Source organism: Anomaloglossus baeobatrachus, chromosome 5, assembly GCF_048569485.1.
Source record: "Anomaloglossus baeobatrachus isolate aAnoBae1 chromosome 5, aAnoBae1.hap1, whole genome shotgun sequence".
Classification (NCBI taxonomy): domain Eukaryota; kingdom Metazoa; phylum Chordata; class Amphibia; order Anura; family Aromobatidae; genus Anomaloglossus; species Anomaloglossus baeobatrachus.
In genome coordinates this window covers 488,170,130-488,185,718 of record NC_134357.1, presented here as the reverse complement: position 1 = coordinate 488,185,718, position 15,589 = coordinate 488,170,130, and the positions used below count along the sequence as shown (strand labels likewise).

The following is a 15,589-nucleotide window of genomic DNA, read 5'->3' as shown; positions in this document are numbered from 1 at the left end:
GGACCTTCCTCATCCTCACAGACATTCATTCCCCAGCAATCCCAGGGGTAGGGTTGTGGCCGCGGTTGAGCAGCAGTCCCACCAGATAGAGTGAAGCTTGTATAAACTTCTCTGGGTTGGATACAGCAATCAGCTCTGCTAATAAATAGGGTTCATAGGGGTGGAAAGCCCACTGATCGACCACTGATCACCAATTCTAAGGACAGGCAGTCTATGCCATGTGACGACAGATAAAGGAGCTGTCAGTCAAGCAGGAGGAGGCGGCGCCTGGTGAAGAATAGAGCTGGAATGACAGAAGCTTCAGATCTACAAATAGCTCTTCAGCCTCACTGGCATATATCAATACAAACAATGATTTTCCAGTAATGTAGGAACGGACCGGCCATGTAAAGGTATTGCTGGATTTCTTTGAAAGAGTTACAACTGCACATATAGTTCGGGGGGTGAATTATCTTAAGTTTTATTCTGGAGAGTCGAGACCTTCACCAAACTCAAGAATGGGGCCGTGAAATATAGGGATAGCATGGTCCAAAGAGTACAGTGTTGGCCCGTCTCCGCAGTCCTATGGAAGGTGAATGCAGTAATGGTGCGTATGTGCAGTCACCGCTCCGATCTAATGGGGGATTTCTGAGGCCCGTTTCTAGAATCAGCACTCTGAACCCCACCGATCAGCAAGATATCACACATCCTCCAGACTCTATGAGTAAATTTGCCTCAGGCTGTCACCATGATTTTGCAAAACACCTGACAACTGGGTTGTCAGACACAACCCTGTAGTTGTAGCCATGTTAGTTAAAGTACTAGCTGATCATTACGGGCCCGCTCACTATGGCAGCAATAAATAAGGCCGGGTACTCACTTAATTTTGAGCAGATTGAGTGACTTGTTTTGGCTGGCGGATATCTCTCCTGTCCTGTTCCGGTTCAGATACACAGAGAAGCCATTATTCCTGAAACCAAACTCTTTCGCTACCTGTGGGAAAACAAAAAACACAGAGAGATAGGATTTAATGTGACACTGCGACAATATGGAATTGTGGGAGCATTTCAGCACAGCCCATGGCGGCACATGCTCCCCCACATGCCAGCACGAGCCAACGCCCCGCGGCACATGCTCCCCCACATGCCAGCACGAGCCAACGCCCCGCGGCACATGCTCCCCCACATGCCAGCACGAGCCAACGCCCCGTGGCACATGCTCCCCCACATGCCAGCACGACCCAACGCCCCATGGCCCATGCTCCCCCACATGCCAGCACGACCCAACGCCCCGTAGCACATGCTCCCCCGCATGCCAGCACGACCCAACGCCCCGTGGCACATGCTCCCCCGCATGCCAGCACGACCCAACGCTCCGTGGCACATGCTCCCCCGCATGCCAGCACCCAACGCCCCGTGGCACATGCTCCTCCACATGCCAGCACCCAACGCCCCGCGGCACACGCCTCAACGCACTGCGGCACAAGCTCCCCTCCCATGCCAGCATGGCCCAATGCTCTGCGGCACACGCTCTTCCCATACCAGCATGCCCCCAACACCTTCCCTTCCAACATGCCAGGATGACCCAATGCCCCGCTGCACACGCTCTCCCACATGCCAGCATGACCAAACTGCCCACGGCATACGCTCCTCCACATGCCAGCATGACCTAATGTCCCACAGCACAAGCTCCTGCACATGTCAGCATGCCTCAACGCCCCATGGCACACGCTCTTCCCATGTCATTATGCCCCAACGCTCAATGGCACATGGTCTTCCACATGCCAGCATGCCCCAACACCCTGCGGCTCTCTCTCACCCCACATGCCAGCACGACCCAGCGCCCCGTGGAAACAAAATATATAATTAAGCAAAAATATTAAAGTTATTAAATATATAAAAAAAAACAAATAAAAAATGAAACCCAACAAACAGGTGACATATTTACAATGCAGAGATTGAGCTTTTGTGCAGCTGTAACCTGAGCCTGCAGAGATCAGGCAGGGATTTAGGGCTCTGCCTGCACTGACTTCCTCTGATTTGCATTGTAAACTTTAGAAAACCAGTTTATTATTAACTGTATCTGGTTCTGGTCACTCTGCGTATTTTTGTACGTAGGAGGTATACGCAGGGAATTACTCCTAAAGGCCCAGTCACACTAAACAACTTACCAGCGATCCTAACAACGATACAACCTGATAGGGATCACTGGTAAGTTGCTAGGAGGTCGCTGGTGAGATGTCACACTAAGCGACGCTCCAGCGATCCCACCAGCAACCTGACCTGGCAGGGATCGCTGGAGCGTCGCTACACGGGTTGCTGGTGAGCTGTCACACAGGCAGATCTCACCAGCAACCAGTGACCAGCCACCAGCCAGCAGCGCCGCGTGGAAGCGATGTTGCGCTTGGTAACTAAGGTAAATATCGGGTAACCAAGCCGATATTTACCTTGGTTACCAGCGCACACCGCTTAGCGCTGGCTCCCTGCACTCCTAGCCACAGTACACATCAGGTTAATTACCCGATGTGTACTCTGCTACTGTGTGCAGGCAGCAGGAGCCGGCTTCTGCGGACGCTGATAACCACGGTAAACATCGGGTAACCAAGAAGCCCTTCCCTTGGTTACCCGATATTTACCTTCGTTACCAGCGTCCACCGCTCTCACACTGCCAGTGCCGGCTCCCTGTTCCCTGCACTCCTAGCCACAGTACACATCGGGTTAATTACCCGATGTGTAGTCTGGCTATGTGTGCAGATAGCCGGCACTGGCAGTGAAAGAGCGGCGGACGCTGGTAATGAAGGTAAATATCGGGTAACCAAGGGAAGGGCTTCTTGGTTACCCAATGTTTACTGTGGTTACCAGCGTCCGCAGAAGCCGGCTCCCTGCTCATTCAGTTGTTGCTGTCTCGCTGTCACACACAGTGATGTGCGCTTCACAGCGGGAGAGCAACAACTAAAAAATGGTCCAGGACATTCAGCAACGACCGGCGACCTCACAGCAGGGGCCAGGTTGTTGCCGGATCTCACACTAAGCAACATCGCTAGCAACATCGCTGCTACGTCACAAAAGGTGTTCCTTAGCAGCGATGTTGCTAGCGATGTTGCTTAGTGTGATGTGGCCTAAAGGGATAGACATTACCACTGACTGGAAATAGTGGGGTCCTGTGGGTATGTTCACTATATGTGACCTAAAAAAAAAAAAAAAAGCCCCAATATCTATTGAGTGTGTGCATGATGACAGCTTCAGTCCCATCACAGTGGATGGAGCAGTGGTCACAAATGCACATGGCCTCTTCACTCACTTTGGGGCGTCTTATCAGGATCGGCGTTCCCATCATTCAAACATTTATCAGATACACTGTGGTTAGATGATTATTGTATTTAGTAGGCGTATGCCTTTAATTACGTACGGCAAACGCACCATTGAAGTAAACCCCGTCAACACTGGAAGAAGACAAACCTTTTTGAGAAACGTTGAGGCCAATTCCCGCTTGCTTGCGTTGATGCGCTTCACCCCATCTGGAGACTGGATTCGGATAATCTGAGGACAAATAAGGGAGAAGATTCTCATTAATATTATACTAAATAATTTATCTATATACATAACGCACATGGATCATAACAATATCACCAATTTTCCACAGAACACAGTGACTGGTTAATGTTCTGGGCATGTAGAGGTGAGTTTCTTTGCCTGCGTGTTCTCTAAGCTTTCTGAAACCATGCCAAGCAAAGGAGTATGCTGACCAAAGCCGACTACGTACAGTACCGGTCAAAAGTTAGGACAGGCCTCTTCATGTAAGGGTTTTCCTTGTTGCTAAAAAAAAGTGTACATTGTAGATTCAGACTGAAGGCAGCAAAAGCACAGAGGACACATATGGAAACAGCAGTAAAGAAACATGTGGAAGAAATCAAAGTATGTGTTAATCCGTAGGTTCCTCAACGTACCCCATTTTATGGTTGAATTGCTGCAAAGTTGCTAGCGAGAACCATGAACAAGAAGAGACTTGATGGAGCCAAGCAACACAAGGACTGGGCATTCGATCAGTGGAAATCAGCCCTGTGCTCTGAGGAAGGAATTTATGGTACCAACCTCCATGTGAGTGGACTTACCTGTGGTGACCACTTGCCAGCCCATCTGGTTTGCACCTGGTGGGACCATCATTTGTGTTACAACAGGACAATGACCCAGACCACCTCCAGGTGTTGTAAGCACCAAGAAGGAAAGAAATGGAGCTGGGTCAGATGTCATGGTCTCCACAGTCACCCAACCTGAACACAATTGAGAAGTCTGGGGAGAGTTGGATGTAGAGTGAAGGCAAAGCCACCAACACGTGTTGAGCTCCCCTGGAACTACTTTAATGATGTTGGTAGCCATTTCGGGTGACGACCTCATGAAAAGAATGCCAAGGGGGCAAGGGGGTGCGAAGCTGTCATCAAAGTGAAAGAGGGGGACTCAGAGGAATCTACGGTATAGCACACTCTGGTTTGTCTCACATGTGTTTCTTTACGTCTTGTTTCCATACATGTTCTTTCTTAGCTTAGCTGCCTTCAGTCTGAATCTACTATGTGCACATTTCAATATGATAGAGGAAAACCATTGGGTTAATAATTGGGTAGTGTATATACGCAGGATGGGCAGAGATCCAGGTGAAGCTTGCCTGGCTACATTCTTCACTCCCAAAAAAGTGTTACCTCTGCCCAGCCCATGTCCGCATCTGGAGGTGAATGGGGGCAGGTATTAAATATATGGATACCTGCAGAGGTGCAATCAGGACTGGACTGGTGTACAACCATACACCAGTCCCATTCATTAGTCAAATTAGTAGAAGCCCAGGCCTCCACTGCTCTGTAAGCTGTGCACATCTGGAGCTGAGAACAGCTGATCAGTGGGAGTTCACAGTGCCGCACCCCACTGATCTGATACTGATGACCTATCCTAAGGAAGTAAACAAAGCCTTTCACTTACAGCTGTAAATTTCAAAATGAGATTATAGGACACCTTTTCTCCTGAAGTATAACATAAGAAAGTAACAAAGAAGGGAATTTTGTTTACTTACCGTAAATTCCTTTTCTTCTAGCTCCAATTGGGAGACCCAGACAATTGGGTGTATAGCTTCTGCCTCCGGAGGCCACACAAAGTATTACACTTAAAAGTGTAAAGCCCCTCCCCTTCTGCCTATACACCCCCCGTGCATCACGGGTTCCTCAGTTTTAGTGCAAAAGCAAGAAGGAGGAAAGCAAATAAATTGGTTTAAAGTAACTTCAATCCGAAGAAATTTCGGAGAACTGAAACCATTCAACATGAACAACATGTGTACACGAAAAAACAACAGCCCGAAGGGAACAGGGCGGGTGCTGGGTCTCCCAATTGGAGCTAGAAGAAAAGGAATTTACGGTAAGTAAACAAAATTCCCTTCTTCTTTGTCGCTCCATTGGGAGACCCAGACAATTGGGACGTCCAAAAGCTGTCCCTGGGTGGGTAAAATAATACCTCGTAATAGAGCCGTAAAACGGCCCGTTCCTACAGGTGGGCAACCGCCGCCTGAAGGACTCGTCTACCTAGGCTGGCATCCGCCGAAGCATAGGTATGCACCTGATAGTGTTTGGTGAAAGTGTGCAGGCTCGACCAGGTAGCCGCCTGGCACACCTGCTGAGCCGTAGCCTGGTGCCGTAAAGCCCAGGACGCACCCACGGCTCTGGTAGAATGGGCCTTTAGCCCTGAGGGAACCGGAAGGAATTCCGGAACCGGGCGCAGCACCACCTTGTCCTGATGAAACACCAGGAAAGGAGCCTTGCATGACAACGCTGCTAGCTCAGACACTCTCCGAAGTGATGTGACTGCTACTAGGAAAACCACCTTCTGCGAAAGGCGAGAAAGAGAAATATCCTTCAAAGGCTCAAAAGGTGCCTTCTGAAGGGCCATCAGAACCCTGTTCAGATCCCAGGGTTCTAACGGCCGCCTGTAAGGAGGGACAATGTGACAAACCCCCTGCAGTAACGTGCGTACCTGAGAAAGCCTGGCAAGACGCTTCTGAAAGAACACAGAGAGCGCTGAGACTTGTCCCTTAAGGGAGCCGAGCGACAAACCTTTTTCCAATCCTGATTGAAGAAAGGAAAGAAAAGTGGGCAATGCAAATGGCCAGGGAGAAAATCCCTGATCAGAGCACCAAGATAGGAATATCTTCCACGTCCTGTGGTAGATTTTGGCAGACGTTGGTTTCCTGGCCTGTCTCATAGTGGCAATGACCTCTTGAGATAACCCTGAAGACGCTAGGATCCAGGACTCAATGGCCACACAGTCAGGTTGAGGGCCGCAGAATTCAGGTGGAAAAACGGCCCTTGAGACAGCAAGTCTGGACGGTCTGGTAGTGCCCACGGTTGGCCCACCGTGAGATGCCATAGATCCGGTACCACGACCTCCTCGGCCAGTCTGGAGCGACGAGGATGGCGCGGCGGCAGTCGGACCTGATCTTGCGTAACACTCTGGGTAACAGTGCCAGAGGTGGAAACACATAAGGGAGCTGAAACTGCGACCAATCCTGAACTAAGGCGTCTGCCGGCAGAGCTCTGTGATCGTGAGATCGTGCCATGAATGCCGTGACCTTGTTGTTGTGCCGGGACGCCATTAGGTCGACGTCCGGCATCCCCCAGCGGCAACAGATCTCCTGAAACACGTCCGGGTGAAGGGACCATTCCCCTGCGTCCATGCCCTGGCGACTGAGAAAGTCTGCTTCCCAGTTTTCTACGCCCGGGATGTGAACTGCGGATATGGTGGAGGCCGTGGCTTCCACCCACATCAAAATCCGCCGGACTTCCTGGAAGGCTTGCCGACTGCGTGTTCCGCCTTGGTGGTTGATGTAAGCCACCGCTGTGGAGTTGTCCGACTGAATTCGGATCTGCTTGCCTTCCAGCCACTGCTGGAACGCTTTTAGGGCAAGATACACTGCCCTGATCTCCAGAACATTGATCTGAAGGGAGGACTCTTGCTGAGTCCACGTACCCTGAGCCCTGTGGTGGAGAAAGACTGCTCCCCACCCTGACAGACTCGCGTCCGTCGTGACCACCGCCCAGGATGGGGGTAGGAAGGATTTCCCCTTCGACAATGAAGTGGGAAGAAGCCACCACCGAAGGGAAGCTTTGGCTGCCTGAGAGAGGGAGACGTTCCTGTCGAGGGACGTCGACTTCCTGTCCCATTTGCGTAGGATGTCCCATTGAAGAGGACGCAGGTGAAACTGCGCGAAAGGGACTGCCTCCATTGCTGCCACCATCTTCCCTAGGAAGTGCATGAGGCGCCTCAAGGGGTGTGACTGACCTTGAAGGAGAGATTGCAACCCTGTCTGCAGTGACCGCTGTTTGTTCAGCGGGAGCATCACCATCGCTGAGAGGGTATGAAACTCCATGCCAAGATATGTCAGCGATTGGGCCGGTGTCAGATTTGACTTTGGAAAATTGATGATCCACCCGAAACTCTGGAGAGTCTCCAGAGTAGCGTTGAGGCTGTGTTGGCATGCCTCTTGAGAGGGTGCCTTGACCAGCAGATCGTCTAAGTAAGGGATCACCGAGTGACCCTGAGAGTGGAGGACCGCAACTACTGTAGCCATGACCTTGGTGAAAACCCGTGGGGCTGTCGCCAGGCCGAACGGCAGTGCCGCGAACGGAAGGTGTTCGTCTCCTATGGCGAAGCGCAGGAAGCGCTGATGCTCTGGAGCAATCGGTACGTGGAGATAAGCATCTTTGATATCGATCGATGCAAGGAAATCTCCTTGGGACATTGAGGCGTTGACGGAGCGGAGGGATTCCATCCGGAACCGCCTGGTCTTTACGTGTTTGTTGAGCAGTTTTAGGTCCAGGACAGGACGGAAAGACCCGTCCTTCTTTGGAACCACAAACAGGTTGGAGTAAAAACCGTGACCCTGTTGCTGAAGAGGAACCGGGACCACCACTCCTTCTGCCTTCAGAGTGCCCACCGCCTGCAGAAGAGCATCGGCTCGCTCGGGAGGTGGAGATGTTCTGAAGAATAGAGTCGGAGGACGAGAGCTGAACTCTATCTTGTAACCGTGAGACAGAATGTCTCTCACCCAACGGTCTTTTACCTGTGGCAGCCAGGTGTCGCAAAAGCGGGAGAGCCTGCCACCGACCGAGGATGCGGTGTGAGGAGGCCGTAAGTCATGAGGAAGCCGCCTTGGTAGCGGCACCTCCGGCGGTCTTTTTAGGACGTGACTTAGACCACCATGAATCGGAGTTCCTCTGATCCTTCTGAGGCCTTTTGGACGAGGAGAATTGGGACCTGCCCGCGCCCCGAAAGGACCGAAACCTCGACTGTCCCCTCCTCTGTTGGGGTATGTTTGGTTTGGCCTGGGGTAAGGATGTATCCTTTCCATTGGATTGTTTGATGATTTCATCCAATCGCTCACCAAACAAACGGTCGCCAGAAAAAGGCAAACTGGTTAAGCACTTTTTGGAAGCCGAATCTGCCTTCCATTCCCGTAGCCACAAGGCTCTGCGTATTGCCACCGAATTGTCGGCTGCAACCGCCGTACGGCTCGCAGAGTCCAGGACAGCATTAATAGCGTAGGACGCAAATGCCGACGTTTGAGAGGTTATGGACGCCACGTGCGGCGCAGACGTACGTGTGACTGCGTCAATTTGCGCTTGACCCGCTGAGATAGCTTGGAGTGCCCATACGGCTGCGAATGCTGGAGCAAAAGACGCGCCGATAGCTTCATAGATGGATTTCAACCAGAGCTCCATCTGTCTGTCAGTGGCATCTTTGAGTGAAGCCCCATCTTCAACTGCAACTATGGATCTAGCCGCCAGTCTGGAGATTGGAGGATCCACCTTGGGACACTGAGTCCAGCCCTTGACCACGTCAGGGGGGAAGGGATAACGTGTATCCTTAAAGCGCTTGGAAAAACGCTTATCTGGACAAGCTCGGTGTTTCTGGACTGCCTCTCTGAAGTCAGAGTGGTCCAGAAACATACTCGTACGCTTGGGAAACCTGAAACGGAATTTCTCCTGCTGAGAAGCTGACTCCTCCACTGGAGGAGCTGAGGGAGAAATATCCAACATTTGATTGATGGACGCGATAAGATCATTCACTATGGCGTCCCCATCAGGAGCATCAAGGTTGAGAGCGGCCTCAGGATCAGAATCCTGATCAGCTACCTCCGCTTCATCATACAGAGAGTCCTCCCGCTGAGACCCTGAACAATGTGATGATGTCGAGGGAATTTCCCAGCGAGCTCGCTTAGGCGGTCTGGGGCTGCGGTCCGTGTCAGAGACCTCACCCTGGGATCTATGAGACACCCCGGGAGGACATTGTTGTTCCAACTGAGGGGGACCAGGGTGCAATGATTCCACAGTGCCCATGGTCTGAGATACCGGTCTGGACTGCAAAGCTTCTAGTATCTTAGCCATAGTCTCAGAAAGTCTATCAGTAAAAACTGCAAACTCCGTCCCCGTCACCTGGACAGTGTTAGCAGGTGGTTCCCCCTGGGCCACCCTTAGCAGAGGCTCCGGCTGAGTAAGTGCCACAGGGGCCGAGCATTGCACACAATGAGGGTCAGTGGAACCTGCCGGTAGTATAGCCGTACATGCGGCGCAGGCAGCATAGTAAGCCTGTGCTTTGGCACCCTTGCTTTTTGCGGACGACATGCTGTTGTCTCCTCTGAGCAATCCAGGAGGGTATATAGCCAAAATTCAACCGTGCACCATACAGTGTAAAGTATAGCCTATAATCATATAATCTATATGTACACTTCTGCACTAGTGGGGCCAGCACCTCAGGTGCTGCTTACCGCCCGCTCAAAGCGGTTGTGTGGTCACCAGAATCCCTGCCTGGGTCTCCCAGAGCTTGTCTCCCCTCTCCAGCGTCAGAAGAGCTGACAGGAATGGCTGCCGGCGTCCTGAGGAGAGGAGGGGGCCGTGGGCGTGCCCTAGAAAGTGCGGAAATCTGGTGCCCCACAGTGCACAGTGAGGGGGGTGGAGTACGCAAAGCATGTTCCAGCCCCCAGTGCTGACGTCCTGTACAGCGTCCCGCCCTTCCCCTGACTGGCAGGCCTGGGGGCGGGAAAAGAGTGAGACTAGGCCGCAAAAGCCGGGGACTAAAGTTATAAGCGCGGCCGGCGTATAAGCGCGGTCGGCGCGGTAGTCCCCGGCGTACTAACACTCCCAGCCGCGCTGCAGTGTGAAATGGCAGCGCGCGGTCAGCGCGGTAGTCCCCAGTAAACTAACACACCCAGCCACGCTGCAGTGTGTGATGGCACAAGCACGGTCAGCGCTGCGGTCCCCGGCGCACTAACACACCCAGCAATGCTGGAGTGTTTCTGTGCGCGGTCCCCACGGGGACACAGAGTACCTCAAAGTAGCAGGGCCTTGTCCCTGACGATACTCGGCTCCTTGTCCAGCAGAGTCCCCAGGGGCTGTGGATGGAGCACGGTCTCAGTGCCTGGAGACCGATTAGGATCCCACTTCACCCAGAGCCCTAAAGGGATGGGGAAGGAAAACAGCATGTGGGCTCCAGCCTCCGTACCCGCAATGGATAACTCAACCTTAACAACACCGCTGACAAGAGTGGGGTGAGAAGGGAGCATGCTGGGGGCCCTGTTATGGGCCCTCTTTTCTTCCATCCGACATAGTCAGCAGCTGCTGCTGACTAAGCTGTGGAGCTATGCGTGGATGTCTGCCTCCTTCGCACAAAGCATGAAAACTGAGGAACCCGTGATGCACGGGGGGTGTATAGGCAGAAGGGGAGGGGCTTTACACTTTTAAGTGTAATACTTTGTGTGGCCTCCGGAGGCAGAAGCTATACACCCAATTGTCTGGGTCTCCCAATGGAGCGACAAAGAAATACCGCTTTTAGCTGATCTGAACATGACGCCATGGAGGGAGACAGAGGTAAATAATAAGTGGCTGCCAAGACACCTCAGATGCTGCTGATCTTCAAAGTAATCATAGAATCAAGCAAGAAAAATCCAATGTATGGTCCCCAGGGACTGTAGGCACGATACAGTCATATGTATGATTGTATGATCCCATTCACACACTGTTGTAAAATGCAGTATATAGTGTAGGGAAGGTCTGTAGTATCTAGAGGTCACTGCTGCTGCCGCCATCCGGGGATTCATGGCATTACGACACAGACAATTACAAGAGGGTGGAAATGTGGGGATTTTCTATAGTGTAATTGCAACATGAAGAAGGAAAAGTTGTGAAATCGTGGAAATCACAGGTTAGATGGATAGGATATTGCTCTGGAAAGGATGGAAAAATAGGAAAAGTTTCAAAACATCTCAATACATTGAGTATGGAGTATGAGCACCACACAAGGAAATCCTGGCACTTAGAGCCTTAGCTGCTGTCAATGAGGGTATTAATGTTCTGCCATACTGCGTGCACTTCGGCAAATCATCAAGATCCTCTGCTGGCAGCTCCTGTATAATTCACGACCAATGACGTTCCAGATGTGCTCGATAGGAGACAAATCTGGAGACGCTGCAGGCCATGTTAACACATTTAGGCCACGCAGGCTTCTCAAAGTACCATGAAACCATGCGGCCGAATATCTGGTTCAAACGCTAATCTATTCTGTACTAGAAGTGAAATCTTGGTGATTTGCCCAAGTGCAATCAGTAAGGTAGAATCTACTTCAGACGACCATTAATAACCTCACTGATAGCAGCCGAGGCTGGAAGTATCGGGGATTTCTACACGCAGCTCATGCTCCAGGCTGAATAAATCCAGTTGTTTTGAAAACTTTTGTTTTCATTTTTTAGTATCTGCTGATCAGTAACCCGTCTATCCAGCCCGTGATTTCCAGAAATCCACAACTTCTACTTCCTGGTGTTACAGTTTCAACGCTGAGGAATATAATATATTATATATATACACACATTGTGTATATATATATATATATATATATATATATATATATATATATATATATATATATATATATATATATATACACACACACGCACACACTATCCCAGGAGTCGAGCACTTTTATTGCCACATTTTTAACTTTATTGAGGCAATAGCTGAAAACAAAATGTATTTATTTATTGTGCACAAACCTCTCTGTAAACCACATTTCTGGTGTAATCTCGGTGGTCCTTCTTTATCTATTCCTCCCGGCCATTTTCCTTCCCTTTAAATTTTCACCGCTGCCATGTTCACGTTGTCGTTGAATCATTCAATAAAATGGGTCCTGAGTCACGCATACTGCGATCTCTGGCACCATTTTCTTGAAGACACAGTGTCTGCGAATATCATCTGAAACAATCTAGTGACTGGATAAATGCAGAGACAGTGTGTGCAATAAAATGGTGACAGAGTTGGTGGTATAATTTAACTACAATGTGAATGTAACACTGAGCACGCGCCGGCCATCACAGCTTGGGACAGGAAGACGCGTTCTGTTATTTTATTATAGATAAAAACTGTAATATGCAATACACCAATAATAAAAACAGATTACATAAAGTGTATAACACACCACAGTATTATATAGCAGACCCAGATAATAGAGATACACACACATATTGAGTCCAGAAGTATCGAAGGATTAGGAGTGTGCATGTATGTGTATGTATGTATATATATATATATATATATATATATATATATATATATATATATATATATATATATATATATATATATATATATACACACACACACACACACACACACACACACACACACACACACACAGTATACATACATATACACACATCTGTGGCCGGAGCAGCCGGCTGTGCTGACACATGACATGACACTATTTCTGGGCCTGCTCCCCCCGCCCGGCTCCCCGCACACAGCCTCCCTCTCAGATACTCACCATACTCTCCGCCATGTTTTTAGCTCCGCCGCCTCCTCCGGCTCTCACCGCTGTCACCTCCGGGAATTCCCGGCCTCTAACGGCTCCAACCGGCCGGTCCTGCGCACTGGTGTCTCAGCACTATGCTTCCCCCGGTGTCATCTCAGATCACAAGGTTCCGGCTCTGAGCGTTCCGCACACGACAAAAAAAGAGCGCCACCTAGTGGCCTCCGTGTGTGACATCAGGGGATAAATGAGGGATATGGGGAGACATTTCCTGAGCACTGATCTTGGTGCCCTCAGTAAATATTCTGCTCCCTGACAAGCTTTTTTTTTTAGCAAAGCCCCCACACACCATCAGACCTGCCCTTAATGTCCTGCTCCCTGCTAAGTGTCACCAGGAAAGCCCCCCACATCATCAGACCTCCCCCAAATGTCCTGATCCCTGACCAAGTGTCACAGCAAAGCCCCCCCCCACCATCAGACCTTCCCTAATGTCCTGCTGCCTGACTGTCACCAGCAAAGCCCCCCCCACCATCAGACCTCCCCCAAATGTCCTGCTCCTTGACCAACAGTGTCACCAGCAAAGCCTCCCCCCACCATCAGACCTCAACCAAATGTCCTGCTCCTTGACCAACAGTGTCACCAGCAAAACCTCCCCCCACCATCAGACCTCCCCCAAATGTCCTCCCTGACCAACAGTGTCACCAGCAAAGCCCCCCACATCATCAGACCTCCCCCAAATGTCCTGCTCCCACGCTCAGATATGTATCATCCCATAATAACGATGACCTGGCCGTATTTCGAGCATCCTATACCGATGAAATGTCAAAAGGATTTTGCTCCAAGATCCATGTCAAATCCTTGTGGGATTCTTCACTTTGGGATTTGAGAGCCACATTGTTAAAAGTCCACAATAGAGCTTGTTTTTGCAGTGGAGTTTTTATCGCCATCATTTTGAGGTCATTTTACTCATTTCGTCTTTTTTGATCCTTTTTGGGAGGGGGGGGGGGGTAAAAAAAAACCAGAGACTCTGCTGCCATTTTGATTTATTTTTGTCTAGGTCTTTATTGTATGGGAAAACTATCATACTATCTTACCAGTGTGGACAGTCACACGTGGCAATACCAGAGGGGTTCTATTTTTTACAGTGTATTTACTGTGTAGTAAAATAAGGAAGGTGATATGAACCTTTATTACACATACAAATGTGACGCCCCTGAACTAGTCAGGGTGTCACAGCGTACTGCACTCTTTTATCTGTTGGTGCAGGACTCAAGCCCTCATGGTTCTGGGATCCTAACTTTTGGTATTGTTCCATCAGCATTCAAATCCTGGTCACCTTACACCACACCCTGTCAGGCACATCAGTGGGTAGTCTAGCTGGAATAGGGCCACCCGCCTAGGGGTCAGACGGACTGGTGGGAGGGACTTAGTCAGAACACTCGTAGCCCTCAGAGAGTGAGGAGCGAGGGGAGTTGGAGCTCCCTTGGAGACGTTGGCTAGGTCGCAGACGGTGGTCTGAGGCCGGAGGAGTCGGAGACCCGGTCGCAGGGTATTGGAGAAAGGAGCCAGACTTAGTTTTGGAGAACGGTTGGCACCGGAGTACCTAGTAACCGAACCGGTACCGAGCACGTCGGGGTACTGGACCCTAGATCAGGGAGTAGCTTCACGCAACCTGATAATTAACCTGTGGAGGTTAGTATCTCTATGAACTGTCCCCAAGAGCTTAGAGATCGAAGGCACCAACACAACGAGGGGGAAAGGGCTTTCCAACCCATGCAGCCCACTGAAATCCCAAGTGTCAGCCATCGAGAGCAAAGCTCCTCTACTTAAGTGTAGTGAGCGGGACCCTGAAAGCTTCAAGCCGAGGGGTCACTGGGAAACATCTAACATTAGTGCAAGGAGGCAGGTCAAGACCACCAGCAACATCAAAGGTAGCGGATTTCCAGACTAGCTCCCCCAGAGAGGTAGCGGCACCCAGAGACTTGGTTTACCTTTGTGCTAGAGTTTGCTTTGCGGTCGCATCATTACCAACAGTGCCTGAGTGAGTACGCTGTCCTCCCCTGCTTCCAAAATGCACCACGCTTCCCTACACCTCTCCTATCCAGAGTCCTGGGGCCTGCCCTGCTGTGGAGGGAACGTCATCTGGCTGCCCCACTCCATCTTCCCTGGGTACTCCCATCGGCAGCAGCGGTACTCCCTTTACCGCGAACCACGGGTGGCGTCACTAACTCCTATCCCCTGTAAATATCTCCTTTTCATTTGAAGTGGCTGTGAGCCCCCAGGTCTGGAGACCCTCGAGCCACAGCATATCCCAGATCCAAGCGGTTCGACCGCTGCAGGGGCGGCACACAAACACACACACTCATGGCCGAAAGTGTTGGCACCCTTAAAATTGTTCCAGAATATGAAGTATTTATCACAGAAAATTATTGCAATGATATGTTCTGTTATACACATGTTTATTTCCTTTGTGTGTATTGGAACAGCACAAAAAAAAAACAGAGAAAAAAGAACAAAATTGGACATTTCAGACAAAACTCCAATAATTGGCCAGACAAAATTGCAAAATTGTTGGCACCTTCAACTTAATATTTAGTTGCAAAAAAATTGTTTGAAAAAACCTGAGCGTCTTCAGTGGTTGATAAGCTTCTTTCAAGACGCCAGCAGAGCCACCGAGATTTTGTTAGGCAAAGTCGCAATTTGGAAACAGTTGGCGGTCTTTTTTCCTGAGCAGCTTGATTGGTGGATTTGCCGCCATTTTTACATTGCTGTACACTATGATC

The 15,589-nt window shown here is 50.3% G+C and overlaps 1 protein-coding gene across 1 annotated transcript in view; it reads right to left on the bottom strand.

Moving 5' to 3' along the window:
- The window catches only part of NPLOC4 (NPL4 homolog, ubiquitin recognition factor), a 131,192-nt gene extending 118,220 nt beyond the window's left edge, over nucleotides 1–12,972 (bottom strand). The window contains exons 1-3 of the mRNA XM_075350695.1: nucleotides 12,822–12,972; nucleotides 3,438–3,518; nucleotides 860–972 (exon numbers count right to left, since the gene is read on the bottom strand). Coding sequence (XP_075206810.1) covers nucleotides 860–972; nucleotides 3,438–3,518; nucleotides 12,822–12,836 — 209 coding nt within the window. The 5' untranslated portion in view covers nucleotides 12,837–12,972. The remainder of the gene's footprint in view (nucleotides 1–859; nucleotides 973–3,437; nucleotides 3,519–12,821) is intronic.
- Between the last annotated feature and the right edge of the window lie 2,617 nt (nucleotides 12,973–15,589).